At 44.4% G+C, this 17,871-nt stretch overlaps 1 protein-coding gene across 2 annotated transcripts in view; it reads right to left on the reverse strand.

Annotated features, from left to right (window-relative positions):
• LOC309348638 (protein EFR3 homolog A) overlaps positions 1–13,433 on the reverse strand; it is a 52,053-nt gene extending 38,620 nt beyond the window's left edge. For both annotated transcript variants that reach the window (XM_081874152.1, XM_081874151.1), the window contains exons 1-2: positions 13,329–13,433; positions 3,068–3,120 (exon numbers count right to left, since the gene is read on the reverse strand). In XM_081874152.1, coding sequence (XP_081730278.1) covers positions 3,068–3,077 — 10 coding nt within the window. In that variant the 5' untranslated portion in view covers positions 3,078–3,120; positions 13,329–13,433. The remainder of the gene's footprint in view (positions 1–3,067; positions 3,121–13,328) is intronic.
• Between the last annotated feature and the right edge of the window lie 4,438 nt (positions 13,434–17,871).

Raw genomic sequence — 17,871 nt, forward strand, 5'->3', positions numbered from 1 at the left:
AACGTAAGATTAAGGGATGGCATGATAGAAACCTTCAGGTATCTGAAGGGAGCAGACTTGCTCTCTGTTGCTCCAGAGAACAAGCCTAGAACCAATGAATAAAAACTATGGGGAAGCTGAACATTAGGAGAGACTTTTAAATGCCAAGACCTATATAGCAGAAGAAGAACAGGCCATCTGGGGCAGTGTGAGGCTCTTAAGACTCATAGAATTGTAGAGTTGGAGTGGGCCCAAGGGTCATCTAGTCCAACCCCCTTTGCTGGCAGTATTTAAACAGAAGCTGGGCAGCCATGGGTCACAGATGCTATAATTGCATTCTGCATTCGGACCTAGCTTTGAGCAGGGAGTTGGACTAGACAAACCCCCAGGTCTCTTCCAAAACAATGACACTATCAAAAGTTGTAACAACTGAGTAGCCTTGCAGAATAGAGCAGCCAGTAAAAAACATGATTAAAATATACTGGCATTTGGGGATGTTTTTGAACTGCGGGGCCTCAGACACCCACCAAGAATCATGAGTTGAAGGAAATCAGCCCTGAGTGCTCACTGGAAGGACAGATCCTGAAGCTGAGACTCCAAGACTTTGGCCACCTCATGAGAAGAGAAGACTCCCTGGAAAAGACCCTGATGTTGGGAAAGATGGAGGGCACGAGGAGAAGGGGACGACGGAGGATGAGATGGTTGGATGGCGTTCTCGAAGCGACCAGCATGAGTTTGACCAAACTGCGGGAGGCAGTGGAAGACAGGAGGGCTTGGCGTTCTCTGGTCCAGGGGGTCACGAAGAGTCGGACACGACTAAACAACAACAACCACCTTTCTCCTCCTCTGATTCCATCATGATTATTACTACAACCTATTGTAGTCGAGACCAGTAATGTACTGCTTTGTTGCATTCACAGGCTTTCAATACTCCTGAACCAAGAGACCTAGGCTGAATGCTCATCTTACGTGTTTTTTTTAAAAAATGGACTACTGCAATGTACTACACATGGGGCTGCCCTTGAAGATGGCTGCAATAAGAGCAAAATGCTGATACACTGAACTCTGCACTGTCTGCCTTTTGGCAACCAGAACCAATTCAAGGTATTGGTTCCAGGATACTAAATCCTATATGACCTCGGTACTTAAAAGAGGTTCATCCTTACTGTTCCCCAGCCTAGGTTTTGAGATCTGCTGGGAAGGCTCTGCTCAGTGTCACCAATGGCCAAGGTTTACTGGGAGGTGGTGCCGAGCAGGGCCTTCTCAGTTAAGGCCCCTTCTTATGGAATGAAGCTGTGATCAGATTCTCTCCCTTATTGGCGACATCGCCTAAAACCACATTTAGTTATGCTAGCATTTGGTGCCTAATTATACAGTGTATCAAGAGAGGGTACTTTATGAACCGATGCTGTCTTCAGTGTTTGAATTGTTTAATTATTATTTTTTATATATACACACACACGTGTGTGTGTGTGTGTGTGTGTGTGAGAGAGAGAGAGAGAGAGAGAGAGAGAGAGAGAGAGAGAATGGTTTTGAATGGTTTAAATTGCTGTTAGCCTCCCTGGCTCCATTTGGAGGAAGGCAAGAGTATGAACATAAGCAGCAAATAAATAACTAAATCTATTTGAAGATCATTTTTGATACAATTTTAGTGAAAGCAAAGAGCTCACCACATCCATGCAAGCAACCTCCAAATGCTATTAGCCTTAAGCTTGACATTCACTTTAGCAGCCCGCCAACGCTCCAGAAGTACAGAACATTTCTTCTGCAATGTTGCATCTGCTGTATAGCCAATGTCATGTTGCTGTTTGTTATGTTGAAAGAGCTCCTTCTCTTCCTAGCCTGAGTGATGCTGATCAACTGCTGCACTCAATAAAAGGAAATCATTGTTCACACTTGAAAAGCGTACTTTAAAAGGATCTCTCTCTCTCTCTTTCTAATCCATTGTCAAAGACAGCCAAGACACAATGCCAGCTACAGAAGGAAAGGTTGTGGTACTCATGTGCACACACAAAAGTATGAAAAAATATTGAAATCAAAGGCCATTGTATTTCACTAGTTCTGCAAGAAGGATCAAGGCTTCTCACACACAAAGCATCTTAGAAATATCTGAATAGAAAAGTATTGATGTTTCTAAGTCACTGAACTAGGTGTTTTTAAAAAGGGGCACCACACTTGAAAATGAACGGTCTGTCTTTTAAAGCAGTGTTTCCCAACCTTGGGCCTCCAGCTGTTTTTGAACTACAATTCCCATCATCCCTGACCACTGGTCTTGCTAGCTAGGGATGATGGGAGTTGTAGTCCAAAAACAGCTGGAGGCTCAAGGTTGGGAAACACTGTTTTAAAGAGAGGTAACCCTTTTTTCCCCTAGACCAGAGCTTCTGAATAACTTAGAAATTTTAAAATGTTTTTTTAAACATGGATAAAGACTGATTTATTTTTAAAATTATTTTTAAAGGGAGATATACCCAGGCATACAAGAAAAGAAAGAAACACAAGAATACAAGTAGCTGAGCTACTTGCCAATCTTGGCCAGTAATTACCGGTACTACAATGGATTTCCCATTTTTGTGCATGTTTTAATTATAGCAGCCACATCTAAAGACTGTGTGATTGTGAGCCTCAGTACTAACTGCACACCAGTTATTTCCTTCATCAAGCTTTCGTTTCAATTGTGGGAATATTTACTTCTTGACCTCTCTATTATGAATGCCTTGATAAAAAAAAAAAAGAGTTAGCCAGATTTTACAGATAAGTGTCCATTTTATTTTCTGTTTTATTTCTAGTTTTAGCTCTGCACTGGAGGGAGCTCCACTTTGACTGCTACATTTGCCTAGCAGCTTAAGACTCAAGCCCTCTAACTGCTAGGCTTATTCACAATAGCAGTTAATTTCGAAGAAATGAATTTCTGGATAGAATTGAACACGTCTGCTACAACATCTGAAGCCAGAGCTCCACGTTCAAAGCTGCATCACACCTGCCACATTTTGTTTCTGCTTTTCTTTTTCAGAAGAGATTTCCTCCGAAGAACCGAATCTCAAATTCTCAGTGCAAACGCCTTACATTTCCAACAAGTTGCCATACTTACTGCCAGGCATTGTTGATGTGAAGCTTGGCTTCTATTTTCCACCATGAGATAAACTGCAAGAGAAAAAAGAAAGTCCTCACGTCAGAGCCATTGACCTGGTGCAGCTGAGGCTATTAACAGGCTTACAACTAACTCCCGCTGAACAATCAAGAGAGAAGATTCCATTGAAGACATGGAGCTAAGTGGTCAGCACCCAGAGACAACCCATCCAGCCCCTAGTCCTTTTCACAAGCAGTGCCGGATTTACGTATAAGCTAAACAAACTATAGCTTAGGGCCCCACTCTCTTGGGCCCCCCCCCAAAAAAAATTCACTATTAATATACTTCTTCTTAACCGTATTTCAGTTCCACAATTACTTTGATAAAATACATCAATCAGAATTCACATTCGGAAACAAGGCAGATCTTTCAAAGCAGCATGAAGGTATAAAATGAAGGCCAAAACAAAACAGATCAGCAAGAGCTAAAAACCTGGGAAAATGTAAAAGTCTTTGCCCAGCTCCAGAAAAACATCAGAGTGGGCACTGGAGAAATCCTCTATTGGGAGAGCATTTCAAAATTGGGGTGTCCATGCTAAAAATGCCCTTTTCCCAGACAACTAGCCACTGCCCCCAGGTGATGGGGAACCTGGAGAAGAGGCCCTCTCTCATCATCCAGGAGTTAATATTCAGATCTTACACTGATGCCCCTTTCTGTCTTGGAGGAGCTCAGAGCAGCTCCCCTCGGGCTGCCAGGCTGTCTTTCCACTCAGGCTGTGCGCAGGGCCAAATCTGCTTAGCTTCGAAGCTGTGCCATGTGCCTCCAGAACTTTCGAAAGGCGGAGTCCGATACACAATTACATGAGAGCAACTCCCACTGGATTTAATAGCATTCTCTCCCCAAGTAAACATGTCCAAGATCACAGGGCAGGCGGCAGAAGTCTTAAACAGGCTCCACCCTATTAGAAAAAATAAACTGCTCATCTTTAGGGTACCACCGTCCAACTCCGAGATATAAGGCCCAATAATGTTAGTTATGGGATGCAGGTGGCACTGTGGGTTAAACCACAGAGCCTAGGGCCTGCCGATCAGAAGGTCGGTGGTTCGAATCCCCGCGACGGGGTGAGCTCCCGTTGCTCAGTCCCTGCTTCTGCCAACCTAGCAGTTCCAAAGCACGTCAAAGTGCAAGTAGATAAATAGGTACCGCTCCGGCGGGAAGGTAAATGGCGTTTCGTGCACTGCTCTGTTGCGCCAGAAGTGGCTTAGTCATGCTGGCCACATGACCCGGAAGCTGTCTGCGGACAAACGCCGGCTCCCTCGGCCAGTAAAGCGAGATGAGCGCCGCAACCCCAAAGTCGTCTGTGACTGAACCTAATGGTCAGGGGTACCTTTACCTTTTTAATGTTAATTATTAAGCTTAACACTATTAAATTTGGTTATTAATACATTTTAGTTTCAGGTTTGGAGCAACTGCATACGTGCCAGAGTTCAGTGGTGCAAACCTTTCTAAATCTTGCCTTGGGGAAGCTTTCAAGTCGAGAAATAAGATGCACTTCAACTGGATGCTTCCCTTCTCTGCACAATGAAATGGAAAAGAGCTGAGCAAGGGCATGGCCACAGCTTTTCTGAAGCTCCTGACAGCCGCAGGGGAGTTTGCGCAGAACTCCGAAGTGAATTATGCTCTAGTTTTCTATACAGGAACTATTTTTTCTGCATCCCTCACAATCAACATGCATCCCCTCTGACATTCCTTTCTTAATGTGATCTTGTACAGTGCTCAAGTAGGCAGGGGATGGACGGACTGAGAGATACCCACCTGCATTTTCCATCTGTCAGAGCAGCAATATTTTAAAGAAATATTTTAACTCTGCCTTGATGTTTGGGGCAATCAGCAACAGCACATGGCCATGCTAGCTAGCTCATTTTATGTACGTTCATGCCTTTTTTGCCCTTTGAGGCAAAACCGAAAAGATAAATGCCTCTTTGCACAACTGTGGGAAGAAGGCACGCGTACAGAAGCAAAGGAACACAACAGAGGAAGCGAAACTATGTCTGTGGGTGGTGTCAATTATGTAACCGCTTCCCTGGCTTTTGTAGGTACACTTCTGCCGTTTTGTCTATGAACAGCATGGCTTTAATTAATGCCTCTGATTTCGTGATCGGCCATACCATAATCAAGATTCAATCTTAATGACTGGCACACCTCAAAGGCCAAAAAAAACCCCATGAACATATGTAAAATGAGTTAGCTAGCTTGACCATGTGTTGTTGCTGATTGCCCCAAACATAAAGGCAAAGTTAAAACATTTCTTTTAAAATATTGCTGCTCTGGCAGAGGTTAAAAACAATGGAAAATGCAGTTGGGTATCTCTCAGGCCACATCTTGCCTTGCACAAAAATAAGTGGGATGGAGCATTGTGGAAATGGAGCAGACTGTGAAGGACAGAGGATGCACTAAGGCGCATTAAACAAAACCTGCCTTACAACAAGTTCTATTACTAGTAGCAAAGTAACATTATCAAATGCGTGTCCTCTTTTTCCAGGGATTTGACAGGGCAGCATACACTGAATCGTATAATTTTATCCTCACAACAACCCTGCTAAGTAAGTTAGGCTGAGACATAAAGAAACCGGATGGGGAGTATTTCGTGGTGTTTCATCTACTGCTGGCCTTTCAAAGATTTATTTTGCACGCAAAACAAAACGGAAACATGTGAGAAGGACATGCAACCACATGGGTAGGAAGCAGATGATTTAAATATTCACGCAATAGCTAATAACTTGAGCTGTTAATTTCTGGGAGCTTCTGCTTGAGAATCCTAGAACTGATACTCAGATGGACTGAAGTAGATTAGGGATTTTATGGCTCAGCAGCATCTAGGCCATAGGGCACCTTGTACTAGAGTATGTTACAAGCAGTTGTTCTGATGATCTAAAATCCAGTCAAATGCTCCACTACCTGGGGCTCATGTTTCCCCCCACATGGGCACGATGCAGCAGACTCCCTCGTCAGGTACTCATGTTCTGGAGCATTTAAACTACATCTGCATTCAAGCTACACCTGCTCTCCTTTAGTCTACAAATGTTTCTTACAGAGCAACTAAATAGGAAGTTTTGGGATCAAAAGGTTGGAATCTGCAGCAACTGTGAGGATTCTGCTGCTCTGGGGACCCCAACATATATTTATTTTTTTACTGCAGAGTGACAGACAAGAACTAACTGAATGAAACAGTCAGAAGGGAAGCAAACGAAACAGTCAGAACGAAACAGTCAGAACTGAATGAAACAGTCAGAAGGGAAGCAAACGAAACAGTCAGAAATGAAACAGTCAGAAGGGAAGCAAACAGTCAGTGTATCTGAAGAAGTGTGCATGCACACGAAAGCTCATACCTAGAACTAACTCAGTTGGTCTTTAAGGTGCTACTGGAAGGAATTTTTTTATTTTGTTTTGACCATGGCAGACCAACACGGCTACCTATCTGTAACTAGAAGGGAAGCAAACCGTTCATAGCCCTTAACACACGGATACATCATATGGTACCCAGGAAAGCTTGTCGCCAATTCCCCTTCTTCACTCAGAGACAGTACGGTGGTTCCGCGTACTGTAATTCCGTGTACTGTAATTCCGCGTACATAATTCGTTCCGCGAGTCTCTTCGCCTTGCGTTTTTTTCGTCATGCGAAGCACGGCTATTAGCGGATTAGCGCTATTAGCAGCATAGCGGCTTAGAAAAAGGGGGGGAAAGGGAAAAAACTCGCAAGACGTTTTCGTCTTGCGAAGCAAACCCATAGGGAAATTCGTCTTACGAAGCACCTCAAAAACGGAAAACTCTTTCGTCTAGCGAGTTTTTCGTCTTGCAAGGCATTCGTCTTGCGGGGCACCACTGTATCTAAATCGCACGGACTAATGGACAGCTGGAGTTGGGACTCTGTAGGGCCAGGATTCATCCCAGTGCCACCGTAACCTTACATAATAGGCTTGCAAAACTGTCTTAACAGCAAGCATGGGGGGAAATATGGTTTTTAAATTGTCTAAAGACCTCTGCATATTCATTATTACAGAGGTGCAGTCTGCTATCTACCCAGACAGATAGCTGCCACTTCCCACTCTACTTGCTACAAGACAAAACTATGTTATTTTAGGAAAGGCCATGCCATCTGCATCACCTCATATGTAGAATACAGAGAAATCTGTGTGACTTAACCTATATAGCAGCCATGCGTTTAACTGGCTTTCCATACAATTATGGTTTTCTTTTTGCCTTATCTGACTTTCAATCACAACCTTCACTGAATTAAAAAATATGTTTTTGTTTAAATGCCCCGATTTAAACAGTGCACCCATGCCACCTTTTCAGGGGGGAAAAATCCTCAAAATACATTTTCTTTTCAAGACAGCATGTGAATAGAGAAAAGGGAGAAAAAGAACCACAATATTTAAAATATTCATTGTGGGAGCTGTAAAAGTGAAAATTAATGGCAGCTTGCAAATAATAATAAAGTCTTGGGTGGGGGGAGGAATACCTTACTTTAATGTTTCTTCATCAAAGTTGAGTTTGGATCATTGCATCCTTTTCAGAAACAGAGCTTTCCAACATTATGCTCAAAAAAGGCTGGTTTATTCTTTGTTCCATAAGCACATGTTCTTTTCTTTGTGGAAAAAAGTTCTGAAATGCCCAGCTAGAAATTCCCAATGATATTTTCCTAGAACTGTTCAAGGTAGATTTTTTAAAAAAAATCCTTCCTGCCTTGCACATTTTTTTCTAGAGGCAAAAACCGCATCCTGCAATGACCTTCCCGCCACACCATCAGAGAAACTGTCACTCCGTGCCACCATTTTATCACACAAAATCCTAGAATCACCACCAGCCAGCGCTACGAAGTACCCGCACTGTCACCCAAAGCTGTGCCAAAGTCCTGACAATCGCCCCAAGGAGAACAAAGCAGCCCCTGTCCCTCCACGCCTTGTCACTGATACAAAGAGAGAGAGAAACCCACCTTGGCAGGACACACAGCATCTTAGTGCGCTGTTCCTCAGAGAGGAAGGACGGCACAGAATTATGCAGCCAAGGGCACAGCCCTAGATCCAGCCTCATTCGCAAGACGGAAAAACTGTCATTTGCCTCTGCTGTGATTACAGTGCCAACAAACCCCGGAGCGCTTTCCAGTTTAGAGGGGGGGGGGAATCACGACAATTTAGAACTATTTTAACCTCCAAAGAGCTACCTGTGCTCAGGGCAGAACATTTCAAATGATTCTAGGAATGAAGATCACATTTCTAGGGATCTGGGCAAGCAATTTCAACCACAGCTTTGAAATGAGATAAATGCCATTTTGGTCAACTAAAGGACCCCCAAATGTTTTAGAAAAGGTTATCACTGATAACTCAATGCGGAAAACTTAATGCAGAAAGCTATTTGTACACTTTGGCAGGCTTGTACAAACACGCAGCGACAGCACTTGCCTGGCGATACACCAGAGATGAGGGGTCCCTTGGGGTCACTTCAATCGTAGCACAGTCTCCAGAGAAAAACCCTGAGCAACATCATGCTCTGTTAAACTCCACCAGGATACACGGATACTGGCAGCTGCACTTTTTAAAAAAGCTGAGAGCGTATTGTGGATTATAGGCAATAAATACCTGTTCCTTAGGACCTAAAGAAACCGTCTTGGCTGAGAAGAGTTCTATAGTGAAGCAACAATAGGAAATTGTTCCGTAAGCCTGAATAAAGGTATTTAGTTACCTCTCAGCTGTCTCTCACCAACAATCCAAGTAGCTAAAGAGAGGTATGAGGATGGGCTTTAATTCAGCAGTCTTGTCAATATGTCCACAAATATTCATAATCTGATAACTTTGATCGTCTTTACTTGGACTTCATTATTTTAACACTGGTTTCCTAGAGTACTTCTGCTATGGAGCAACTATATAAATGAACCAGGTAAATAAATACAGTAAGGGGAAAGCAAAATGTCACTTAGAAAAGGATCTGCAAGGTTTTCCTCGAAGCCTGAATTTGTTTTATTCTGGGTTATTTGATGTTTTAATGGGCTGTAAACCACATAGAGATTTTTTTTTCCTATAAAGTATAAAGCTGTATAGAAATGAAATGAGGAAGAACTGTATTCATTCTGCATGCCTATTGTAGAGCTTTGCTTTTCTTTTAATTTTCGTCTGCAGTTACAATTGTTCTCTCCACTAAAAAAATGTAGTCTAAACACCAGCAACTGGGAAACACTGGCCTGCAAGCACTCCAGTTGGAGAACAGCCTCGGGTGCAAGGGAGAAACGTGCTGAGAGGAAGACACGCTTGGCAAATTCACACCGTGATCAACTCCTGCCCGGAAACCAATGTCCCCACTGTGGAAGGATGTGTGGATCCAGATTGGCCTCCACAGTCACTTACGGACTCATTGTTAAAACCGTGTTTATGGAAGACAATCTTACTCGGCTACGAGGGATCACCAAAGAAGAAGAGACAGATTATAAAATGAGATGAAAAAACCTTACAAAGAAGTCTGCAAAGTTACTAGTGAGCTGGGAGATTATCAGAGGAGGGATGGAGAGCCCAGCCTCCCCTCTAGTAGCCCTACTCTGAGTGTAGAGGTTGGGGCTTCTGTTTGAAGGCACCCCTTTAGGCTTCCATATGGGGCGCAGAGGATGGAAGAAGCAGCCCTCTGCCCCTCCACTCACTCACTAGTGCCTAAAGACAAAGGTCTGAATCAATTCAACGCAGAGCACGGAAGAGCTTACTGTGCCATCTGTGAAATGGGCGCCATCTCATACACAGATATGCAAGAACTCGAGGCTAGCTGAGCTAGCCAAAGTCACGAAGTTCTTGTGAGGCTGGCAAATCTTAAGGAAGAGCAGGAGTGGGAGACTGGGCAAGATGCGAATGAATGAATCTTTATTTGCGTTAGCCATCGGCCATAGCAATAAAGCAACAATATGGTATACAAAGAATAGAAATAAAAAGTCAGTTTTATAAAACACAATTTAGGGTTTTGAATCAAGATCCAAGGTGAGTGCCTGTCCAAATCTGAGCCCCATATAATAGCTCAGACTTGGACATATAGGGGTTCAGCTTGGAACACTTCCAGAACTGATGGTGTATGTTTACCACCTTTTGTGCGGAAAAAGCGCGTCAGAATTATGGCGCTTTGGGACGCTTTTTCTTTTGCACATTTGCTCCCCATGACCCCATAGACTGGAAAATAAGGCCAGGATATTTGAAAACTTTGACCTGCTCAATTAGTTGGTCGTACATGCGCAATGCAGGGACCCTATAGTTTCTTGAGAAAACCATGACTTTGGTTTTCTTGTAATTCACGGCCAGCTGTTCTCTCTGGCAATATCCTGAAAAGCCAGATGTGATTTTTGCCCTGCCTTACTACTGCCATTGCCTACAACCAAGGGCGCGCTGCCATGCTGGGTTTTGCTCACCGGGTTCCCTTAGCAACACCAAGACACCCCTTCAGTGTAGACACAGACGCCTATGTTTTTGGAAGGCGGTGGGGTGTTTTTAAGCTTAAGTTGGGTGGTCATCTGTTTCGCCTGCATTGCAGGGGGTTGGACTAGATGGCCTTCGGGGGACCCTTCCCTTCCAACTCTGCCGTACTAACAGCAGAGGAGGCTGGCACCCCAGGCTCTTAAGCTGTCACAAGACAGCAGGAAGTGGGGGGGGGCAAGAAGTTGGAGCATTCCTTCTTTGCCGCGCTCTTCTCTCTGCGGAAAACCTGGGGGGACAAGGGGTGCCCCAACTTCTCCACTTGGGAGTTTTTAACTGATCGATGGCGGGGGAGCTTTTAAAAACTAAAACAAAGCAAGCAGATGCTGGCAGAATCACAGAATCGTGGAGTCGGAAGGGACACTGTGGAGTCATCCAGCCCAACCCCCTGCAATACAAGAATCTCTCTTTATTTTCTTTTTTGCAAAACAATTTACATCGAATATAGACCCCCCCCAAAAAACCACACCTAAGCAGCCCATAAAGACTAACTAACAACATTACACATTTAACATAACACACACTGTAACTTCCGATTCACCTCATTGCACACATTACATCTTATTGTTCTATACGCACTTCATTGTTATCATTGTCCCATTACTTATCAGGAAAATTTTGACTTTTGTAATTTCCTTATACAGTGGTGCCTCACAAGACGAAATTAATCCGTTCCGGTTTTTTCGTCAAGCAAAGCAAGCCCATTGACAGCTTAGCGGATTAGCGCTATTAGCGGTTTAGCGGCTTTTAGCGGATCTGCTGATAAGCGGCTTCGGATCAGCTGATAAGCGGCTTAGCGGCTTAGGAAAAGGGGGAAAAAGGGGGGGAAAGGGGGGAAAGGGGGGGAAACCCGCAGGAACTTGCAAGACATTTTGTCTTGCGAAGCAAGCCCATAGGGAAATTCGTTTTGCGAAGCGCCTCCAAAACAGAAAACCCTTTCGTCTAGCGGGTTTTCCATCTTGCGAGGTGTTCGTCTTGCGGGGCACCACTGTATTTCAAGATTCAATCAAAATTTGTCAGGAGCTTTGCATTATCACACTACAGTGGTAGCTCCAGTTGCAGGCAGGATCCGTTCCGGTCGGATCCCGAGGTTTCCACAACCTGAGGACCACAACTGCGCATGCGCAGACGGCTTCTGCGCATGCACGCACAGCGAAACCTGGTAAAATACTTCCAGGTTTGCCACGCGTGAATCCCAAAGTTTACGTAACCAGAGGGTTACGTAAACGGAGGTTCAACTGTACTTTTGAAGATATTCTTTGAATATTGTCTTATCTTGACTGACTTCCTGATTTGAACAAAATAAAAAAATTCCTTCCAGTAGCACCTTAAAGACCAACTGAGTTAGTTCTAGGTATGAGCTTTCGTGTGCATGCACACTTCTTCAGATACACAGTGTATCTGAAGAAGTGTGCATGCACACGAAAGCTCATACCTAGAACTAACTCAGTTGGTCTTTAAGGTGCTACTGGAAGGAATTTTTTTATTTTGTTTTGACCATGGCAGACCAACACGGCTACCTATCTGTTCCTGATTTGAGTCTCCTCTTATTCTCCCAGTCATTTTCGCAAGTTCTAAATATTCGAGCATCTTTGCAGGAATCTCAATGAAAGCATCCAGGGCAGGTGGCTTAAAAACCTCCAAGAAATGCTTCCTGGAAAGAAACAGTAACCCCATTTTGGTTCTACTGGCAAGCAGGTTTACACTCCAACTTAGTGCGGGGGGGGGGGGAGGGGAGAGAAAAGCAGGTAGGGGGAAGGAAGAAGGGGGGGCTCAGATACAACACCCCCCCATCAGGAAAACTCTCACAGAGAAGAAAAAGAAGACTGGCAAAACATTAATGAATAATAATAATAATAATAATAATAATTTATTCATATCCCGCCCTCCCTAGCCGAAGCCAGGCTCAGAGCGGCTAACAGTAAAAGTAACACAATTTACATAAAATCACAATCTATTAATTGAAATACATTCTAAAATCAAATTAATGGCAACCATATGCAGGACATATTAGATCATTTGAAACCCAAGAAAGAAAAAGGGCACTGATTCTTTTTTTAAAAGGGGGGAGGTGTTTCATGCATACTTTGCAAGCCTGGTGTACAGGCTTTTACATTAGTTGAACTTCTAAAGGTCACTTGTGACAACATGAACAAGGCTGCAAAATCGGACTGCTAAGAATATAAGATTTGACGGACGTGCATGAATAAGTATAAAACAATGGAACCAGGAGGGGGAGTGGAGGGAAGTCAATGAAGACGAAGGATTTAAATTTTTGATTGGGATCTTCTTTTCGGGTTATTATAAAAATAATAAATTGGAGCTAAAAAAATTGGAAGCTGCCCAGGGTGGCTGGGGAAGCCCAGTCAAACCCATTATAAAACGAGGAAGCGCCCCCAAACCCCCCCCCCAGATCGATAAGGGGCCTCTCATAGGATTCAATAATGGAACTGAGGGGGGAAGAAGAGGGCTAGGAAGGGACCCCCAAGGGACATCTAGTCCACCCCCCTGGTGTGTGTGTGTGTGTGTGAACACGGGCAGAGAAGCGTGTCCCGGGGGGAGGGCTGCCTGCCTTTGGACTGAGCTCCATGGGGTGCCCCCCTCGACCCCAACACGAATAAGGGGAGAGGGGTATTTGGGGGGGGGAGGGAAAGACCCCAGACCCCGCCCTCCCTCACAGGGAGGGGGCGGGGATTTCATAAATAATGACAATAATAGCGATAATAAGGCTAATCTTTCTTCCCCTCCCGTGCCACCCCCCCCCCCCGGGCAGGACTCACCGCCGGGGCCTCCGCCTCAGAGCAGGCGCCGCCGCCATCTTGGCCCGCCTCTCCGGCCCTTCGCCAGGCTCGGCGGCCGCGCGCGGTGCATTGTGGGCGCTGTAGTCCCTCGCCTCAGCGCCGCCTTCGCGCCCAGGGGGTTCCGGCGCCGACCGGGGTCATCTAGACCGACCCCCGCCCGCTCTTCCTTTCCTCATATGTATTTCTCAGTTTGCTGGCTTGCGCGTTGATAGATAGCCCAAGGAGCTCTCACGCATGCGCAGGAACGTTTCTGCTCTCACAACAAGCCTGTGAGGTAGGCCAGCCGCAGGGCCGGACTGAGGTTGGACGAGGCCCTCAGCGCCTGAAGGGAAGGGGGCCCTTTCTATGTCCAGCTCTCCTTCGTCAGCAACAAATTGCCCCTGTTTTGGGGGTTGAATAGATGCTATATGGTCATTTATGGACCTCATAGGTATCTCAAGCCATTTGCACGTAACAAAACATGTATTTTAATAAAGTTATAGTGTAGCACCCTGCTTGTGGTTAACGCTTAGCTGGAATGAAATATTCAACGCAGCAATAGAGAAATTAAAATAGTAATTTATTTGTCAGACAAATAAATAAGAGGCTCAGTGGTACGTGGTTACCAAGCTCTGGCCTGGCCTCCTGCCATTCTGGCCAGCACTTATATTCCCTTAATCCAGCCCCCTTTGCTCCTCCTGTGGCTGCCTCTGTCCAATCAGCCTGGTTGAAATTCCTATTGGCTGTTTGCTAGAGCCAATCACAAAAGATACACCCACAAAAGATACACCCACTTCCTTGCCCTTATATGGGAGACAAAGAGCTATATATAAATGACATATAAGTAATAATATATCTTACATGGAATCTTAATTACCAGCTCACCTCTTGCCCTTCTTGCCCTATTGCCTTCTAAAACAAATGGTTTAATCTTACATTTTATGTTCAACAGATGTCAAGGATCTTGAGTTTCACATCAACATTGAAAGATTTCCTTCATTTAATGTTTCTAAACAAAATGCCTGACAACTATATATCAAGACTGCCCGGATGGCGTCTTCTGTCTGGCAAGGGGGGGGCTGGTGGCTGACTTAATTTCAGGATAAATACAACTCTTACAACCATATGAAATAAGAATCTAGCATTCCTTAAATCCTTTGCATAATTACATTTAAGCCAATATATTTAAGCTAATATATTTCATACATTTATCATAGGTAGCCTCTTAAAAGAATAAAGCTTCTCAAAGTGAAAAGGAAGGAACTCAATAAAACACAGCTTTTAAAAGAAGCCTCTTCAGTTTGCACCTCCCCCTTTCCCCCTCCTCTCCAGCCTCAAAATAAAATAGGAAGAAGCTGCTTCTTCTGCCAAGCCAGTTGCCTTTCCAACATTTAACACATTTTAACCTTTTTTAACTCTCTTAGTTTAAGAAACAGCTTTAGAAGAGACTTCCCCAAAAATGTTCTCTTTCCAGCTAAATGTTTCTCCTTCCATTTGCTCCTGGCCTTTCAACCTTAGAAAGAAGATCTGGCTCATTTTACTGGGAGGCACATTAGTATTATCTTTCCCCATTCCTAATGGTGTTTTCTCAGCCTTGGGGCAGCATATGTAATTCTCCCTTTTTATGACTTTGAGAATTGTTTTTCTACTATAAATCAATGGGGCCCTTCTTGTGTTAGGAGGAAAAACATCTTGCCAAGGTTCTTTTAGGCAGCTGGTCTTTTGCCTGGCATGAAACATTTGAAAATCCTTTTTTTAAGCTCATTTTTAAATACAAGCCTTGATTGAAATATATAGAAGCTTTGATAAACATGCAGGCTTATGATTAGATGCCTCATTCCCCCCTTTCAAGCTCAAGGACCTTCATCCCAAGTGTCCTTGATAGCTTGACCTTCATCATATTCCTGAGGTAAAGCTCTGTATAGGGCCATGATATGAGGTAGAGTTTCATTTGAAACCATCTTGCTAATTGTACTTCTAAAACATGAAATGATACATGGCATCATACATAAAACCAATACTACTACTGTCAAGAAAAACAAGCAAGACAATAGTATCCCTTTGAGTCCTGTGACATTAGGTAACCAATTGGTGAGCCATCCCATATCCCATCCTTCCCATGTTTGTACTGGGACATGTGCTATATTCTCCATCTTTGTGGCCAACACACGGATTGCCTCACCATTATCAGAAATGTTAAAGCAACAGGCATTCCCTGTCAAGTTCAAGACTCCACATAGGCCTCCCTGCCTGGCAAGTACATAATCCATTCCCATTTTCAGCTGCAAAATGGCGGCTCTACTTTCATCCAACTGTTGTGCAATAAGTCTCAAACTCTGGGCCGTTGCATTGGTTACAAGTTCCACTACTGCTTGCAATCGAATTATTCTGTTTAGATTATAAATAGGATCCCGTGCCCCTTGTATGAGCTCACCAGGATTCCAGGAGGCAGGATCATAATAGGCTATAATGCGCTCTGGCGGCCAATCATCAGTACCGCTCCAACTTTGGGTACTTCCTCCTGCTATATGAGAAATATCAGCATTCCTTCGTGTTCGCCTGGCCGAACTAGTGGGCATAATCCACATTGGTGGTAATACCCAACCCAAGAAACAAGTCCCACTCCATTTGGAAGGGAGTTTCTTGTATGCCCATTCTCCACATATCCACCACAACCATCGGGTCTGAGGTTTTTGGTACGGGGAATACAGAAGGCGAAATACCAAAAGGGGTAGAGAGTTCACAGTGCAGTATGTTAGATTGCCTTTTTCTGTCACAGTTATGTTCCACACCACTTTCCATGCATGAATAAAAGGAGGTGCACAGGGCAAGGCATTCCGAGTTCGATAGGTAGTACCGTGTGCCCAGGTATGACTATTCTTCTTATAATCCCAAGTATAGTGACAATGAGAAGAGCCTATCATGGGAGAATCAGCTGCATCTGATGATTTATGTACACAGAATTCCCCTTGTACAGGTATAACTCGTAATGGTTTAGTTGAGTTCCATCCGGGGAAATTCTGTATTTCAGTTTGGTGTGGCATTTCGCTTACCATACCAATAGCATCTAATGGTATCGGTAATAACGGCATACCTCCCTCTGAATCATCTGGCCCAAGAGAGCAAACAAGGCAATTGGTCCTATTTGCAACATTAGCTACCATTTCAGCTAAACCTACCCACATATTGTGGTCATGGCTGAATCCATATTTAGCCAATTTGGTCAGATTCAAGGACCCTTCCCCTTCCCAAGGGATCAGGATTAATAAAATCATGTTGATGTCTAGTATATGCATTCCTTCCACAAAAGATTACCTTATTGTGATAGCAAATAATTATTAGCCCCAATATAATTCCCCCAGTGACAGAAATGGGGAACCACCAAGACCAAAACATATATCCCGAGGATCCCCAATGAGTAATATCTCTGATAATTGTTCCACAAGGGGGGGGGCAGTCAATCAATTGTATTAGAGAATCTTTCCGTTCACAGTCGCTGGTTCAGACGCTCCTCAAGTTTCAGGCGTGCGCAGGTCAGCCAGCTTCCAGGTTGTGGCTGCAGCAGGCCGGTCGTCAAATGTTGCCCGTGACCTAGCCCGTTCCCGGTAGGGCTAGATACAGGGGTTTTTGGAGAGAGTTAGTTTTAAAGGATTAGAGGGGTCACCTTTGCACGTCCAACTGCCTTCAGACTTCTTCAAACGAGAGTGATGAATCCAGGGGGTCACCTCAGCTACCTTCACCGCTGTTGGAGTAGAGAGCAAGACGGTGTAAGGTCCACGCCACTTAGGTGCAAGTGGATCACGTTTCCACTCTTTCACCCATACGCTATCGCCAGCCTGGAACTGATGAATCGGCTCGGCAATGCTGCACGGCGTGCGCTCGAGGGCCCACCTGTTAAGAGAAACAAAAACACGGGAGAGAGATTGCACTTGTTCCTGTGTCACATGGTCTCCTATTTGTTTAAGGTCAGCTGGAATATCCTGAACAAAGGAGGGCGGTCTCCCATACAGGAGCTCAAAAGGTGACAACTTAAGTCTTTTTGTGGGTGCACACCGAACACGAAACAGTGTTATGGGTAACACATCTACCCATCCCAATCCCGTTTCCTGGGTTAATTTTGCCAATTGGGTTTTCAGAGTCCGATTCATTCTTTCAGTTTTCCCTGAACTCTGAGGCCTATATGCTGTATGCAGTCTCCATTTTACTTGTAGGACTCGACATACATCTTGTACTACTTGATCAATGAACGCTGGCCCATTATCACTTCCAATGCATCTAGGTAATCCAAACCTTGGGATCAATTCAGTGAGGAGTCTTTTAGTTACCTCTCGTGCCTTTTCAGTTCGGGTGGGAAAAGCTTCAACCCATCCGGTAAGAGTATCTACAAACACAAGGAGATACTTGAATCCCTTAGAAGGGACCAGCTCTGTGAAGTCCACAATTAGGCTTTCCATGGGGACGTATCCCACATGCTGAGTTCCAGGAGGTTGTACCGGTCCCTGCCTGGGATTGTTTTTAGCACAAAGAACACATTTCTGTGAAA

This window comes from Podarcis erhardii (genome assembly GCF_964252035.2).
Source record: "Podarcis erhardii genome assembly, chromosome: 8".
NCBI classification, from domain to species: domain Eukaryota; kingdom Metazoa; phylum Chordata; class Lepidosauria; order Squamata; family Lacertidae; genus Podarcis; species Podarcis erhardii.